The sequence below is a fragment of the Podarcis gaigeae genome (genome assembly GCF_964106915.1).
Source record: "Podarcis gaigeae genome assembly, chromosome: 7".
Classification (NCBI taxonomy): domain Eukaryota; kingdom Metazoa; phylum Chordata; class Lepidosauria; order Squamata; family Lacertidae; genus Podarcis; species Podarcis gaigeae.
In genome coordinates this window covers 54,977,084-54,993,963 of record NC_139683.1, presented here as the reverse complement: position 1 = coordinate 54,993,963, position 16,880 = coordinate 54,977,084, and the positions used below count along the sequence as shown (strand labels likewise).

The following is a 16,880-nucleotide window of genomic DNA, read 5'->3' as shown; positions in this document are numbered from 1 at the left end:
CTTGATGGGGTACTCTAAAGATGGGTTCATTTGTGAGTTAAGGGTTTCTTTGCTGCACAGGGTAAAAATCATGTAGAAAACATGTGCATTCACATGTGAACATATAGAGTACCTGTTTTGTCATGCACAAATCCATTGAACTCATTTTCTCAAAATATCACTTTGTTTGTATACAATGAAGCCACACACAGGTTCCTTATAAATTAATGGGAAAAGCTTTCTGGATTTATTTCCTGTAAGCTAATGCCCTACAGCAAACATCTAATATGATGCTATTTATTCCCATAGTTCGGTTTGTTTTGTTTTCGATTTAGCAAGCCTCATGACACACTCCCAAATGAGCCTTGTTGTGCAATATGTTGTGTGCAGTAAGATTTTCACCCTAATTCATTCTGTTTTCTTCCAGTTGAGTTGTACAGGGGCACAAAACCAACCATCCTATGTTAAATCACCTCCTGTGACTGATCTGGAGGATGACAGCCATGGGGTGTAGGTAGAATGGGATCTTTGTTAGTCTAGGACACCAACTTCAGTTCTGCCCCCTTCCCTTTTGTATGTGTGTGGATTACATTGTTGCATGGATACAACGAGGAAATATTTGTGCTTAGTAAAACAACAACAACCCATATGCATTTCCCCCTAGACCATATGTTTTTCATAAATACCAGTTCTAAAATGTTTCTGTATTCTATAGCTGATATGCAAGCCATTTATAACATATTGCATCATATCACAGTGATTGCTTTAGCCAAATACTCCTAATGTAAAATACTCCAAATGCAAAAAACAACAACATAAATGCAGCATCTTAAGAATAGTGCCTGATCCATTTCCCAAGTATGTATTTCGGTCCTTTAAAAAGAAAAGAAAAAAGCACCTAGGATCTTGGGATTTTTAACCAAATTTTCTATCATCTATCTGTCTATCATCTATCTATCTATCTATCTATCTATCTATCTATCTATCTATCTATCATCTATCTATCTATCTATCTATCTAGCATCTACCTACCTACCTACCTACCTAGTTACCTACCTACCTGTTTGGAAAAGAAGGTAACGTCAAAGGGGATTCCCCCCCCTTTTTAGGTGAAAGTTTCCATGTTTCCATTTTTCTTTTTCTTTTAGAGATGTGTTTTTCCTTAACAACATCGTAAGCTTCCATTTGCAGAAAAAAACAGAAGTAGCACCCATTTTTGTGGTATCACAAGCTGCAGACAAGAGAGTTTGTGTGACGGAGTGGTGGGGAGGGTGAAAATTATTATAGAGATAGAGGATAGCTTTACTAAGGAAAAAAGCACCTTTTGTCAGTGGACGCAAGGCTTGATTGATCTCATTGCAGAGTGTCATATATCAGAATCCAATGAAGTCACACTAGTACAAAGCCAACTGGAAAACCTTATCAGGCCCATCGTATTTCTAGTGGGACAATAACAAAGATCAGAATAAATAAATACTGTATGTAGTGAATATGTCTGAAAATGAACATCAGAATTGGGGGGCAGGAGGATCTGTGTGCAGAAACGCCAAGTGTTACTTCCTACTGAAATCTTGCCTGACCTCTCTAAATGGAGAAGCCTATTTCAATGGAATTGCAGCCTCCCAGTATGTCTCAGAAGTAAAAATGATTCCTGGAGAATCTCCAGGTGTTTGCATTTCCCCTGGAAATGTCAGGCACTGCCACAGACCATAAATTTTACAGCCAAGAGAGGAATTATTTCCAGCAGGCCGATGGATTTGAGGGGGGGGGGAGCCTTACATGCCGCTTAAAATATCCCAGTGAATGGGGTAGCCAGGCAGCTGTGCTGGCCTTTTCAGCGATCTCCAGACAAGCCTGATAAATACGTACACCATTAAGGTGGCAGTGGGAGGGGGAAGAGTGATGAAGTAGGATGTGATGCCCAGATGTCCCTAACCAGGGAGAATCATCCTGGAGGTGGGCATCTGGATTTCATAGCTGCAGAAACACCAGCAGTTGGTGCCATATGCTGAAGAGAAAACACGAGTCTGCTCCACACCTCCAGTGACAGGAAAATGCAGCGCCAGATTGGAGCAGCCCAGCAGGGTTCTGGCAAAATTTCTTACACTTTCACAGCAGAGAGGACCTGGTGTATCCTACAAAGCAGAAAGGACAGCATCTTACAAAGACCTGATGCACATAATACACAGTGCAACACACCCTCTTCCTTATTGTTGCTCCTGTGTCCTTTTGAGGACACGCATACATATGGATTGTTGTTTTGAAGAGCAGCACATTAGTGAGTTTTCCACTGTTTTGCCTTTGTAGCTACTGATTTCCATTGTATTTGCAAAGAACTCTGTGTACCAGATGTGTTTTACATCTGCAGGTGACATGCATCTGAATGCATTTAGTGAATTGCTTCCAAGTTTATGCATAATGGGGGAAGAGGAATTAAAGAGAAATGCATGGCACAGACGCTCTGTTCCTACAGGAACACGTTAAGAGATATACAATCATGGCAGCAGGAGCACACCAGGGGTTCTTTGGAAAGCAACTGCTAAAATTGGTAATCAACAAATATTTCAAATAGTATTGTTATTAGTCTAAGGCAGAGGTGGCTAAACTGGCTCTCCAGAAGTTGCTGGATGATGCCTCCCATCATCCCTGGCATGTGGCAGTGAGGGCTGGAGCTGGCTGGCATTGGAGCCAAGCAACCTATGAAGGGTCACAGGTTCCACAACCCTGCTCTAAAAAGGCAACTCTGCACACCTATCTGGGTGTAAGGATGAGAGAAATGATTCAGTTGGCATCTAAAGGTGAACTTAAACTAGTTCATATTTGCTGGAACAAAGTGTGTACCTGAATGCAGTCATCCTTCAAAATTCACACATTTAAATTTTGCAGTGATGAATTTCACACACATACACGGGCAGGGGGGCTGTCACATAAAACAATAACCACATGCTATCTGTTCTGGTACCAATGTGCTGAGCACACCCTTTCCTACAGGTAGTGGCAGATAATGCTGTGGGTTATTTACAGGGCCAGTCGTACTATTGGGCAGAGTGAGGTAGCAGCCTCAAGTAGATTATATTGAGTGTCATGAGAGGGCAATGCTTTCATTTATTTATTTATTTTGAGTCCTGGAGAGAGTAGAAGAAAGGTGCTCATAGAATTTTCTGCCTCAGATACCGAAATAGCATGGTTGGTCTTCGGCGCTATGCACTTTGACAGAGGGCATGGGTGGGGCTGCAGTTTGATGCTCTGTCTTAAGGAGCAAAATGTCTTGGGGAAATGCTCAGTGGAATGAAACTCTCCACTGGGGCCATGATTTGACACCAGTGTTTGCATCAGTAGGTTCTAGGAGCTAATACTGCTGCTTTCACTGTGTCCAACTTAGATAATGAGAGAAAGGCTAGTGCTCCACAAGGCTGCTTCATAAGTAGTGGAACACAGCCTTGTTCTCAACTTTGCTTGGCTCAGAGGATGCTCTGGGCCAAGGGTAGCCTTGGAGGAAGAATGCATGTTCCTCTGTCCTCTCCATGTGCAGCAAGCTGGGCCTTGGAGAAAGCGTCCCTGTGAGGAGCAGCTATCCCTTTTTACCTAAGAGAGGCGGCTGGCACTTTCCTTATACCCTGTCAACCCTGAAGTTTTGCAAAACTGTGTGAGCATGATAAGGGGGCTTACTGGGAATACTGTCATTTGGAGGGCTATAGGTTCTGCGTACATGCCCTACAGTGTCATTGAAGGCTGCTGAATACAGACCTCTCATACTGTAGTAGACAGGCGGTGGGTCGTCATTGTTTATCTGACCTCCTGGCTGTTGCGTCGCTGCTGCTTACCAGCAGAGGGAAGAGTGAGACAGCAGGGAGGTTGGTGCAGTACAAACAGCACAAACACACTGCCAGCTTGCCCTCCCCCCTCTCAGAGAACAGCAGTGACCCAGCTGTTGGGAGATCAGGTAAGCATTGCTGCCCCACCATGCCATCTCCTACTATGGTAGTACCGTTTCTTTAATGCTTGCCCTGGCCCCACTAGATTGGGAAAGGAACAATGTGGGAAAGAAGCAGTGGTGTGTGGTGAAATTTTTCGTAGGGGAACAGTTACAGCCAGAGGCACTAGCTTGTGTGGACAATGGGGCGGGGGATGTTATGCGTGTGATGTTGTGGTGTCCCGACACCACGTGTGTAAGCATCGTACCTCCCTCTCTAAGCCAGTCAGAAGCTTCCCGGCTTTGGGAAGGAGTCACCAGGCTTTAATACTTTAATACTCTAATTTACCGGGAACATTTAGGGGACTAGCCTAGTCCCTCTAGTCCAATGACCACACACCACTGGAAAAAATGATGTGATTCTGTTTGTACTCACCACTTCGCCATATTCATTTAATCTAGTATAATAATGGGTGGAATTTGTTTAAACAGGACCATTGCATGTGTGCATGCGCACCCAATGTGCATGTATGACCTCAGGTGGATTTACTTTTGAGTAAATATATACAGTATAGGACTGCACAGTTAAGTGTCTGGTTCACATGTGTAATTAGTCATATGTGATTAGTCTATGTTGCCCATTTAACTCAATCTATATATAACCAAGTATAGAGCTGCTTTCATTCATCCAAATTTCTGATTATCTGAATATGTTAGATGTCCTCTGATTGTACACTATCAGCACAATCAGTGAAACTTTCAGGTAGTTGTGAACAGGAAGGCAGTCTTTTTAGACATTTTCTCTAACTTTTTTGCAATTTGTATTATGTAATGCTTATTTTTACCATCTCTTCCCCTTGGAATGCTTCTTCTTCTTCTTCTTCTTCATCATCACCATCACCATTTTGATTAAATTCATTTATTTCTATGACTGAGATCTGCAGCTGCAATTACAGAAAATAGCAGCAAAAAAGTACAAGAGGCAGAACCTCATTTTCTCCTCTTCCCACTAAAATGTCAGCTCTCTATGTCACCCGCGGAACAACCCAACCACATGCTTGCACCCGGCATATGCACAGATTGTAAGGAGTAAAACTGTCTGAGTACACTAATTACAAACCATTGAAAATAGCAACACAAAGCAACAAGGAAATAGATGGCTTCCATTTCAGGGTAATAAGTGCCTAAGGTGGGTGTGCCCCAGCAATGTGGATGATTGTGAAGAGCCCCTTCTAGCAAACAGCCAAACAGCCGCCACCACTTGTAGCTTAGCCTGAACCCCTCCTTTGCAAATTGTTCTGTCTCTATGCCCTTTCTTTCTCTCCAATTATAAAGCAGCACCAGGTTTTCTCATCAGCCATCTCCATGTCTTCAAATGGCTTTTCAGTGTCAGACCTATCAGGAAATTAACTCATCATCCAGTGACAGCTGCTAATTTTTCCCCCTTACATGTCAGATGGATCGCCTGCTGAAGCTAATAATGAATCACCAATCCCTGATTAGAAGGTGCTTCCGAAACGCATAACTGCCATCTGAGCTAACTTTTTTCCTCATATAAAATGATATCACCCTAGAGGAGCAGAGAAAAGAATTGTATTCTTCAACAAGATCGAACAGAAGTAGGTTGTTTAAAGTGAGCCATGTACCTATTTGAAATTATGGGCTAATATTGTAGTGTAAAATAGGGTGTGTATGTGTTTGAAAATTCCACTTTTCCATTTTTATTTCACCCAATGAATGACCTTTTTCTGTTACATAATTTGTTCACTTGATCTTAACTCTGCCTTAGAGTTCAGGACAAGCTTTTCTTCTCTGGGTTTCTTTATAACAGTTTTGCTCAGGAAACATACAAGGTAGAAAGTCTGGGCCAAAAAATGTTGTTTCTGTTGGGGCTTACTTGCTACTGCTGAGTCCTCTCATTTTGCCAGTAGCTCAATCCCTTACCTCTTGGTCCCCTGTGCTTTTTCTAAAAGGGGAGATTCTTCCAATGCAAACTTGGGCAAGCCTTGGGCAAGCAAGTTCATTGGGAAGAAGCAATACCGCAACACAATTGTGCCTACAATCATAACAATTACATCTCTTGAAGGATTTTGCCATCAACACTGTGGTTGCAAAGATAGCATTTATAAATGACAACAATGCCTGCAGCACTGTTCACAACCCACATGTGCAGACCTCTTGGCACATCAGCTATTTGACTCCAGTTCATCGAACTTCCATGGTGAACCTCATCCGGTTGGGAGACAGAACAGCATTTAGCTTTGGGCTTTTTTGGTTTCACTTTAGCTAAAAAGAATTTCCAGGTGTTTCTTTTAAGAATTTGCTTTCAAGGTACTTTTCTTCCAAAATGTGGCAGGAGACAGTATGCTAGAAGGTATGTGTTTCACTGGGGAAGGCTGCAGCTATTTGACGGAGAGCTTTCCATTTCCCCTCTCTCCTACTTGTTAAGTTTCTACAAAGAGAAGATCAATTGGCTCATATCAACCAAGGAGCCTTGCCTTCTCAGCTGGAACTTGCTGCAGTGAAGGAAAATACACTGCACATGCACAGTTACCCTCTTCACAATCATCCCCCTTGTTCTGATGCTACGACACCCCATTTGAAACTGTTCAGAGCAGCTCATATTAAAACTTATGCCAAAGGAGTTGGGTATGTGTGTGGCTGGGGTGGAGTTGGCAGCGAGCCAAATAGATGGTGGCTAGTAAGCCAAGCCTACATTTTTGTAGCTCTGGCAAAAACGGTCCATGAAATCATTTCAGTGTTTAGGATTCCAAGAACTTCTTACTGGCCTTAAGACAGTAGGACAAGGATGGTAAACAAAGTGCCTTCCAAAATCCATCAGACTACAACTGCCATTAGCTCAATTCTGCATGGTTGACAGGTGCTAGGACCTAGTTTAGTGCCTGAGGCTGTATATGTTCATATTTTGCTAGGCATGCTGAGAATTGTAAGCAATGTGGAGTCTCTGACTTGGTCAGGCCCAATTTTGGTAGTGGGATGTCAGCTCTGTTGTAGGAACTGACTGATGGAATTTGAGCTTCAGCCAACTTTTTCCTGCTCAGTCCTCCATCTCTAGCAGCTACCTTGGGGACTCTGGATTGGAGAATGCAACTGCCATGTATAAATTAAGATATCACCTTGGGAGCCACATCCCTGGATATTGCACTTCCTCCTACTCTGGAGGAATTGAAAACATGGGAAGCAAACAAGGTAGAAAATCCAATAGCATATGCAACTATGGAAGAGTTTCTGCTGACAAAGAAATATGTTTTAAGAGTTTATGAACAAGCAGAAGCCCAATTCCTGACATACACACACATGTAGTAATGTACTGCAGAGCGGGCAGTGGTCTGAGATGGGTGGTAACAGACAGGATCTGCTCCTAGGCAAAGGGACATGTCTTATTAATATAGGATTCCAGAGAATCCATTCTCAGTACTCCCAAGCCGGAGAACACTTCTTGCACACACACCCCCACCTTTATGCAAAGGTCTGCTCTTTTCATTGTGCATACAATGTGATTGCTGGTTTGACACTGCAGGCTACACTGGTTTTATGAAGGATTAAATGCCACCTGAGACATATTTATCCTAAATAAATCACAAATGGTAAACTGCAGCATGTCAATGTCAACACCCTGTACTGCAGCGGAAAGGTTAGCCATACAGGACTGAGCATAGCTAAGAATTAGCATCCAAGCCACAAGACCAGAGGGCTCCAGTTAACAGGCAAAATGATCAAGAAGAAATCTTTTCAATGAAAAACATTCCTTTGAGCATCTGTGAGAATCTTGCAGAGGGCCATCATTTTGTAAAGGTCACCTTTATCCTGATAACAAACGGAAGTTGATCCTGTCACCGTTTGCAGAAGACAGTATTTAAGAAGAAGTGAGCAGCCTGTCACATTTAAGAAGGATGAGCAAGTCAAACTCGGCTAATTATGAATCTCAGTGTCTTTTTTATGCTCTCTCTTTCTCTTTCTCTCTCCCCACCCCCCTTTTTGGCTGATCTGACATATCCAACCTGGAAAATAAAAACAACAGCAAAGCATCTGCCACCCTGCATAGAAGCACGTGTTCTATGCAGCACCCTGGGATATAGATGTTTAAGCAGTTAATTCTAGAATAGACTACTGTGCCCTGTCTTTTCTATATTTGGTGGTCTGAAGTTCAGTCTGAAGTTGAACATGAATTCTGCTTGATTTATACCCTTTGCACCAAAACAAACAAGACAAGTACACCTAATAGTTGCAACTCCTTCACTCCTTCATCCCTCCCAGCCATGCAAACACAGGGACACAGAGAGATCCAGCACCTGGTTATGGTGACCACCCCAACTCAGCTAAGTTCTGGTGAGTACACTGGGTGTGGAATGACAGTCTAATATTTTTAAAAATGACAATACTCCTTTTAGTGCTATCGTTTTATTGAAAAAAAGAACAAAAACAACCCAACCCCATCCATATCATACTTTAGATTTCTTAGACAAAACAAAAGCATTTGGATCTTTTCAACAGGAGCTTACACTGAAAACTCAGAACTTATCAACATTCTGATCCAGATATAAATGGCAGATCAACTCTTTCCCACTTGTTAAGGTCAATGGCAGAATGTTATATAGAAGAAACCTTATCTAATGTTTCCAAAAGTCATTCACAAAATGAACTGCAGAATTGTAGATATGTGAAGCTCTATTAGTTTTAAAAAACTGAATAAAGATTTCAAATGAAGTCATTACTGTATATAAAAGTTATAGGTATTAATTAAGGCCTTTCTGAATCAACAGGTTCTTTTGTGAAAACTTCAACAGAGGTTTTAGTTAAGTTTTGATCTTGGAGGATTGACTGAAGTCAAATTGGGGGGGGCAATTAAAAAAGCCTAATATATTAAAAGAAAGGTAAGTTAACACATGTCATGAGATTATTTCATTAGAAACTCTGTATTTTGAGTAGGAATAACTGGGTTGTTTGGAATGCCTGACCAATTTGTGAATAATATGGGTGCACGTATATTAGTTTGCTCTCCATATGCAAAATACATACAAGTCAAGTTTAACATAATTAATTGCAGGAAAAACTTAAGTCTACTATGTCATAATGCAATGAACTGGCAAACAAAATTAACCAAACTAATGAAGAGAATTAAATTGATACCTTTGGTAATTTTATTTTGTAAACCTGCCAATATTTGTACTCAAATTTCAACATTAGTTATGCAAAAATGGACAATTCCCTTTCTGTTTAGCATTCCCAGCTGCTCTTTCTAACTTCACACAAAATGTGTTGAGTACCTGGATGGACAAAGACCATTAAAAAATGCTTTACAAATTAAACATGAAATATCATGTCACCAAATGTTCAATGTTGTCTTTTCTTTCATGCTTCTTGTAGTTCATTGTTATCTCTTTGGCCCTGGATAATAGCTGTTTGTGAACAATCTTCTGTAAAAATGACCATACTAGCTAGGTGTTCAGCATTTCCATCACATACATTATTGGAATTTATAACAGTACCAGTCTGCACAATCTCTTGCTGCTCATCTGTCTTTATCACAGCATGTGAGTATACTCCAGACTCATCCTCAATCTCCTGTGGTAATCTTGTTACAATGTAATGGGTTGGACCATCAGAGAAATTGGCGTTAGAATCTTGAACCATGGCTTGAGCGATTTCCTCTGTGACAATGATTTGTGAAATTTCTCCATCAGACTCAACCAGGTCCATGTGTTCACTTCGGACACTTAGGGCATGACTGCCAGCTTCTTGCATTATTATCTGAGAACCTTCTCTAGCCACCATATGCACAGTTCCTTCCTCATTCACGATAACCTGAGTGACACCTTCTTTTATCAGTTGATCAGCTGCAGCTGTATCACACACAGCAAACTGGAGCACTCCCTCAACCATCTTCTTGAAGGTGACCTGAGCTCTCTCCTGAGATGCAATTATGGTAGATGGGTGCACAACCTGTGTTACTACTTCCATGGGTTCTTGCTCTTCCTCAGTCTCTTGAGCTTCATGGAACATTTGTGTTTCCTGTGCCGTAGTGTCGTTGCAAACAATGTCTGCTTCTGGATTTGACATTTGTAATGCTTCTTTGTGACAAAATCGTGCCCTGTCCAGGAGTTCTGCTTTGTTCTCTGCTTTACCAAGCTCTGTTACAGCACAAAGCAAGGCATCTAGTGCTGAGGCAGACTCAGGTGGGTGTACTCTAGTTACATCAGGTGGTTCTAAAATTTCTCGTCTCACTATCTGTTGCACCATGGTATTATCAGGGTCTGATGCTGTTCCTATGGAAACAGCATCTTCAATATCATTTCCTCCCAGAGGGCCTTCAACAACCACCACTTGTGTCTTCCCATCCGACAGTTGTTCAGCGAGTATTTGCCCTGGAATCATGGTGCTTACATGAGAGCCATTTTGACTTGTGGTTATAACTTGTCCATCTTCCGTAATATGGACAACCCGTGCCACTTGGCCAGCCATTGCCAAAGTCTGAAGCGTAGCCGCTGCGGTTTCCTCCACTGAGGCATCAATTGCGAAATCGCTGTCATATCCTTGAATAATAATCACCTGCTGAACTTGTTCAGTGGATTGCAGGTGTCTTCTGCCATCATGAAGGGACTTATCTTTTATTGGAGAAATTTCATCCAGGGCTGCAGTGGTGAAAGGGCTGGTGGTTTCGACAAATGTAGCTCCCTGACCCTTCAGCCGGCATTCGTATGACTTAGAAACTATGCCTAAAAAGAAAAAAGGAAAGGTTGGTTTAAAGATGAAATTGGGGGGGGGGGGATAGCAAGTCAAAATACTAATAATGTGAATTAATATTTTGGGGGTCTAAATTGCAAATTTAACCAATAATTTAAGTACAGGTCCAAATAAATACTATATCTTTATTTCCAAAGTGAATATCCAAAAACACAAGATGAAACAAAACAAAGAGTCCTGTTGGGTCCACTGTGTTCAGAAACCTGCTTTCATCAGTGACCATTCTGAGATCTATAAAGGAGATTTCTAAAGGCTGTGTTTACATCAAGCGGTCAGGACCAGAATCATCAGAATGTGAGTCTTGAAACCTATCATGGATAGCATTTTATCACCATAATAAAAGATAGATTAAAAAAAAAAAACAGGCAGCCATATTTCTATATTTTGCTTTTTTTAACCAATTACATTCTGGCAAATGAAACAAATCTTATGCACTGAAACAGTACTGAATTTAATAATAAAAAAACACCCAGTCTTTATTAGAAAACTATCTTTTTATTCAAGTTGCTTGGGAATTTCAAATCTTTCAAACTGTAGTACATACCATAGCCACAGTGCCTTCAAAAAGGAATGTTATTAATGACATTGATTTCACTTGAACCAAGTTACAAGACCAGTGCTTTAAGTTTAAGCTACTAGAACAAACTATCATTTAAGGAGTTTGTTTTCTATTAGTGCTAATGTTGGTATTAAGATAAGAAAAATAATGAAGTATAAGGTAGAAGCTAGTTGTCCAATAATGATAAAGGGGTGCTCTACTGGTTGGCCTCCAATTCATGTTAGGATAATAATGTCAGCAATTAGGAGTCAAAAGAGTAGTTGAGATAGTGGGCGGTAGGCTAGGGTACGTTGTTTCGAGAGGTGAAGTATTGGTACAATTAGGAGAATAAGAATTGAGAAGAGGAGGGCTAAGACACCGCCTAGTTTATTTGGGATTGAGCGAAGGATTGCATAGGCAAAGAGAAAGTATCATTCTGGTTTAATGTGTGGTGGGGTGATTAGGGGGTTTGCGGGGGAGAAGTTTTCAGGGTCACCTAGTAGGTTAGGTATAAAAAGAGCAAGTAGTAGGAGAAGGGTAATAATTAATATATCACCCAGTAAGTCTTTATAGGAATAATATGGGTGGAATGGGATTTTGTCTGTGTTGGAGTTTAAGCCTGTTGGGTTGTTTGATCCTGTTTCATGTAAGAAGAGTAGGTGTACTATGGAGGTTCCTATAATAAGAAAAGGTAATAGGAAGTGGAAGGTAAAGAATCGAGTTAGGGTTGCGCTGTCTACTGCAAAGCCGCCTCAGATTCATTCAACGAGGGAGGTGCCGATGTAGGGAATTGTGGAAAGAAGATTAGTAATGACGGTGGCACCTCAAAATGATATTTGGCCTCAAGGGAGGACATAACCTATAAAGGCTGTGGCTATGACGAGAAGTAGGAGTAGGACTCCAATGTTTCAAGTTTCGGTAAATATATAAGAACCATAATATAAGCCTCGTCCAATGTGTAAATAAATGCAGACGAAGAACATAGAAGCACCGTTGGCGTGTAGGTTGCGAATAAGTCATCCGTATTGGACATCTCGATGAATGTGGGCAACGGATGAAAAAGCGGAAGAAATGTCTGGGGTATAGTGTATGGCTAAAAAGAGGCCTGTGATGGTTTGGATAATTAGGCAGAGGCCTAAGAGTGATCCAAAATTTCATCAGGCAGAGATGTTTGATGGAGTTGGGAGGTCAACAAAGGAGGTGTTAATGATTTTAATAATTGGGTGGTGTTTACGTGTGTTAAGTGTCATTAGAAGTTTTAATAGTTGAATACAACGGCGGTTTTTCAAGTTGCAGGTTTTGGTGAGAGACCAAATTAAAATAATGATATATTTGATTGAATTTTTTATGGTTTGTTTGGTAATTAGTTTAATTGGTGTTGCATCTAACCCATCTCCTTATTTTGGGGCGGGAAGTTTAGTGGTAAGTGCTGGCATGGGTTGTGGGGTTTTAATTTTATTAGGGAGTTCTTTTGTGTCTCTTGTATTATTATTATTAATTTATTTGGGTGGGATGTTGGTTGTTTTTGCTTATTCTGTTGCTTTAGCGTCAGACCCATTTCCAGAGGCGTGAGGTAAGGTTGGGGGGTATTTTGGTGGGTATATTGTGTTGGTCTTGTTTTTGATGATAATGTTTGGAGAAGGGGGTTTTATTAGTTTTGGAGTAAGTGGGGTAGATTCACAAGGTTTATCCGTTGTTCGTGTGGATTTAAGTGGTGTGTCATTATTATATTATTTAGGTGGGTGGGGTTTATTGATTTGTGGGTGGACATTGTTGTTAGCACTGTTTGTTGTATTAGAGTTAACTTGTGGATTAGTGCGGGGGGGGGTCTTCGTGTAGTTAGGTTCATATGATTGTAATGAAACATGCTGATGTAATAATAAAAATGGAGAGATAAAATTTTATTAGGCCTTTTTGTGCTAAAGTGTTAGCTTTGATGTTAGGAAGGTTTAAGGAGACTAAGCCTTTAGGTCCTGATTTTTCTAATCAAAGAAGGTCGTTCATATGAAGGGCTATGTTTTGTCCTATAAATAATGAGGTTAGGGGGACAATGCGATGAAGTGTTGGGTTGAAGAAGCCTAGTTGGTTGGAAAAATCGTGGTGTTTTGATCGTTTTGTGGTTATAAGTCAGGTTGTTTTTTTTGCAATTTGGAGGGCAAAAAGTGCTCCAAGGGTAGCAATAATAATAGCGGTTAGTTTTATGGAGGTTGGTATTGTGGTTGGAGTAGGTTTTGTTGGAAGGAGGGTGGTTATGAGGATTAAGCCTGCTACAAGGCTTCCAATAGCGAGACGAATAAGTGGATTAGAAAGAGTCGGTGATGAATCATTTATTGTTGATGTTGTTGTTCGTGGAGTATTTATTTGGACGTAGAAAGTTATTCGTATTGTGTAGGTAGCGGTTAGTATTGTTGCAAAGAGTGTAAGTATAAGGGCTCAGGCGTTCAGGTGGGAGTTGTTTATGGTTTCGATAATTGTGTCTTTTGAGTAAAAGAAAGGGGTTCCTGTTAAAGCAAGATTACCAATCGTTAGACAAGTGGCTGTAGTTGGTAATATTTTTTGTATACCCCCTATTTTTCGGATGTCTTGTTCGTTATTAAGGTTATGGATAATTGCGCCAGAACATAGGAACAGTATGGCTTTAAAAAAAGCATGTGTTGAAATGTGAAGGAAGGCAAGTTGTGGTTGGTTTAGGCCAATAGTTACTATTATGAGGCCTAGTTGACTAGAGGTTGAGAAGGCGATGATTTTTTTAATATCATTTTGTGTTAGAGCACAAAGAGCTGTAAATAAAGTAGTAAGTGCTCCTAGGCAAAGGCAAATAGTTAGGGCTGTTTTGTTATTTTGTAAAATTGGGTGTAGTCGGATAAGAAGAAAAATGCCTGCTACAACTATTGTGCTGGAGTGTAATAGGGCTGAAACAGGTGTTGGACCTTCTATTGCAGCTGGGAGTCAGGGGTGGAGTCCGAATTGTGCGGATTTACCTGCGGAGGCAAGAATAAGGCCGAAGAGAGGCAGTTGTAGTTCAAGTTGCTAAATATTTCCATGGCTGCTGCTAAAGCTGAAAGACTCAAGCTCACCATGAAAACTGTGCACTGTACTGTACCGTACCATCTTAATTTTAGATTTCAAGTCAGGAGAAAGCCTTCCTTTTTTAAAAATGAACAAATTAAACAGTTGTAAAGTCCCCCCTCCCCAATGATACAACATGATTGATCCTGCACTCATTGATGAATTACATTTTGGCAAGGAAGGACTACAGGGAAAGACAGAATGGTGGCTATGTCTTTTTATAACTGTTTGTCTCTATGGGCATGAGCATACTCAAGGCAAGGCATTCAACTTGGAGAAATAGTAGAAAGGAGAAAATCAGCACAAAGGGACAATTAAGAAAAAAAAATCAGAACTCATCTGTGTTTCATAATAGGATCAGCGTAATTAATTCTATCAGGAGTCTGGCTTTGTTGACATGATGTAAGATGAGCCTTGCAACGATATCCAAACACCACCACAAATCCTATTTTTATGTAGCCATCAGTCAAAATAATTCCTCAGATCAAAATCTTACAATGGACACACACAATATGAGATTGTGATATTTAGGAAGTAAAAAGGGAAGAAGATAAAGAAAGACATCCCCTTCCTTTGCTTCTGAGGTAAATGCTGCATCTGTGAATTTATGCATCTCCAGTCTTTACTCGGCAATTGAATGGGAAGTCCCGTGGGAGTTGAGTTATCCTGTAAATTCCTTGCAGCACTGATAATTATGCCATTCTGACTGCTTGCTTAATCTATTTGAATCCAGAGGTGAGTTAAGCCACTTCCTGACCATTAAAGTAAACTACATGGGTAAATACTGCTGTCACTAAAGGGGTGTGATGAAGCTTAACTACACCAACATCTTAACCTCGGCTCAGTGCAACCCCAGCTATTCCATCACAGTTCATAAATGCGATTGCAGGTCCATCTTTTGATTCAGCAATTTAATAACTTCGAGTGCTGTCAGTAGTGCTTTGAAAAATGGATCCTATAAAATGTAACAGCCTCAATCAGATTGTAAAAGATTCACCCACTGAAGATTCTTCCATTTCAACTATAATGAATTAATGTTGAGCTGTGTAGAAGTTCAAGTGTCAGTTAAACTAATGGGAATCTGTACTGTAAGTTTAAATTTTAACTGGACCAAAAATTTATTGGGAACATCAACTTCAATTTTAGTGATCTTCATGGTAAATGTAATATGTGGAATTGAATGGATTTCCTTTGTTTTGAGAAGACTGAATCTAATAGAGGAAATATGCAATTTTAAAGGTGTGTTTTGAGGGTTAGTTATGGCAAGATGTATTTTTAACCTTCCTAGTCAACACATTTATTTTATTTTTACTTTAGTTATAAACATCACCATTCCAAATGCAATATCAAGTGAAGCTGTATTACAAAAATCTTGCATTTTAACATTTTATTTGGGGGCAGTGTTGGTGGAGAGAGGGGAAGAGAATAGGAAATATTTGCCATGCCAAATATAAAACTTAACTGCAAAAATGTATTAATATTACAAAGCTGTACTTGCTGCTGATGGCCTGTCATTAAAAAGTGAAAATGAACAGAAATACATTATAAACTGACAAAATACAATGATGCAACAATGCTAACCAAGGGGGGAGAGAACCCTATAGAGGTGTTTCATATCTACAGGTACCATGATCACAGAATTGGTTTCTTTCCAAGAATTCTGTATTTTCAACAGATTCCTTATTTATCAACTGGCATTTTTAGCTGTTCTTTTTTTCAAAATCTAAAAATGTCAAATATTTTAGCATATTAGATCTATATTTGCACATTTTATTCATATTTAAAGGCCACCTACTTAGCTAAACGAGAGTGCAAGATATGCTTTGTTGTTTAATGTGATTCATAAAGAGTACAAATGAGGTTTAGCTGCATTTTTGAACCCAGGGACACACTGCTTTCTGGTGTGTGTTTGTATTATTTTTTGTTACCGTCTTCATTTCCCTGCCCCCCACCCTCCCAGAATAAATACCTTATTCTTTTGTTAAGCTCACATTTAATTAAAATGTACAGGATTTGTGCAGTCAACTCGAATGAAACAAATAAAACAAGGGCCCCCTCTCTTGAAGGCATACGTTGTGAATGAAAAATGTCATTACAGTCTAAAAATTTTTGCAGTAAACAGGGCCTACAGAGGGAAGTTTCCCCTGTAATGACATCCATAAAATACACAAATGGCACTTTTAGTACCATCCTGAATATGGCATTTTCTGTGCTCTACACACAATCTAAATGGTTTGATCATAGAGCATAATACTCCATTGGGTTTATAGAACAATCAATGTTCCATAAAATGATGTATTTATCCAATAGTAGGCTCAGCAGTTACTGGTGTATGACATTGTAGGACACTGGCTTTGTACTGTTCAGCAGCACACATGCTGGCTGTAAAACTTATCTAACACTACTTCAACAACTTCATCTCATCTGTGTCAAGTAATTTGTTGAAGCCTCAGCTTGGCTTAAAAAAACTTGTAATAAAAATTCATAGAATTTTCAAGAGAATGAAAGCTGATGACAATAGAAAGGTCACATTGTGTCTCCACTAAAGGGGTCAAGGGTCATTTGCAGTTCTAAAACAGAAAGTAGATTTCATGCATCGTGTAGCAGATAAAGATG

General features: G+C 40.1%; 1 protein-coding gene and 1 long non-coding RNA gene across 2 annotated transcripts in view; one reads left to right on the top strand and one right to left on the bottom strand.

The window, feature by feature from the left end:
* Positions 1-16,880, top strand: part of LOC310848264 — a 126,791-nt gene that overhangs the window by 62,564 nt on the left and 47,347 nt on the right. Inside the window, exons 4-5 of the long non-coding RNA XR_014566247.1 lie at positions 8,171-8,242; positions 10,795-10,951. This is a non-coding gene — a long non-coding RNA (uncharacterized lncRNA). The remainder of the gene's footprint in view (positions 1-8,170; positions 8,243-10,794; positions 10,952-16,880) is intronic.
* ZNF407 (zinc finger protein 407) overlaps positions 8,299-16,880 on the bottom strand; it is a 331,124-nt gene continuing 322,542 nt past the window's right edge. The window contains exon 9 of the mRNA XM_083746832.1: positions 8,299-10,629. Within this exon, the coding sequence (XP_083602958.1) occupies positions 9,266-10,629 (1,364 nt within the window). The 3' untranslated portion in view covers positions 8,299-9,265. The remainder of the gene's footprint in view (positions 10,630-16,880) is intronic.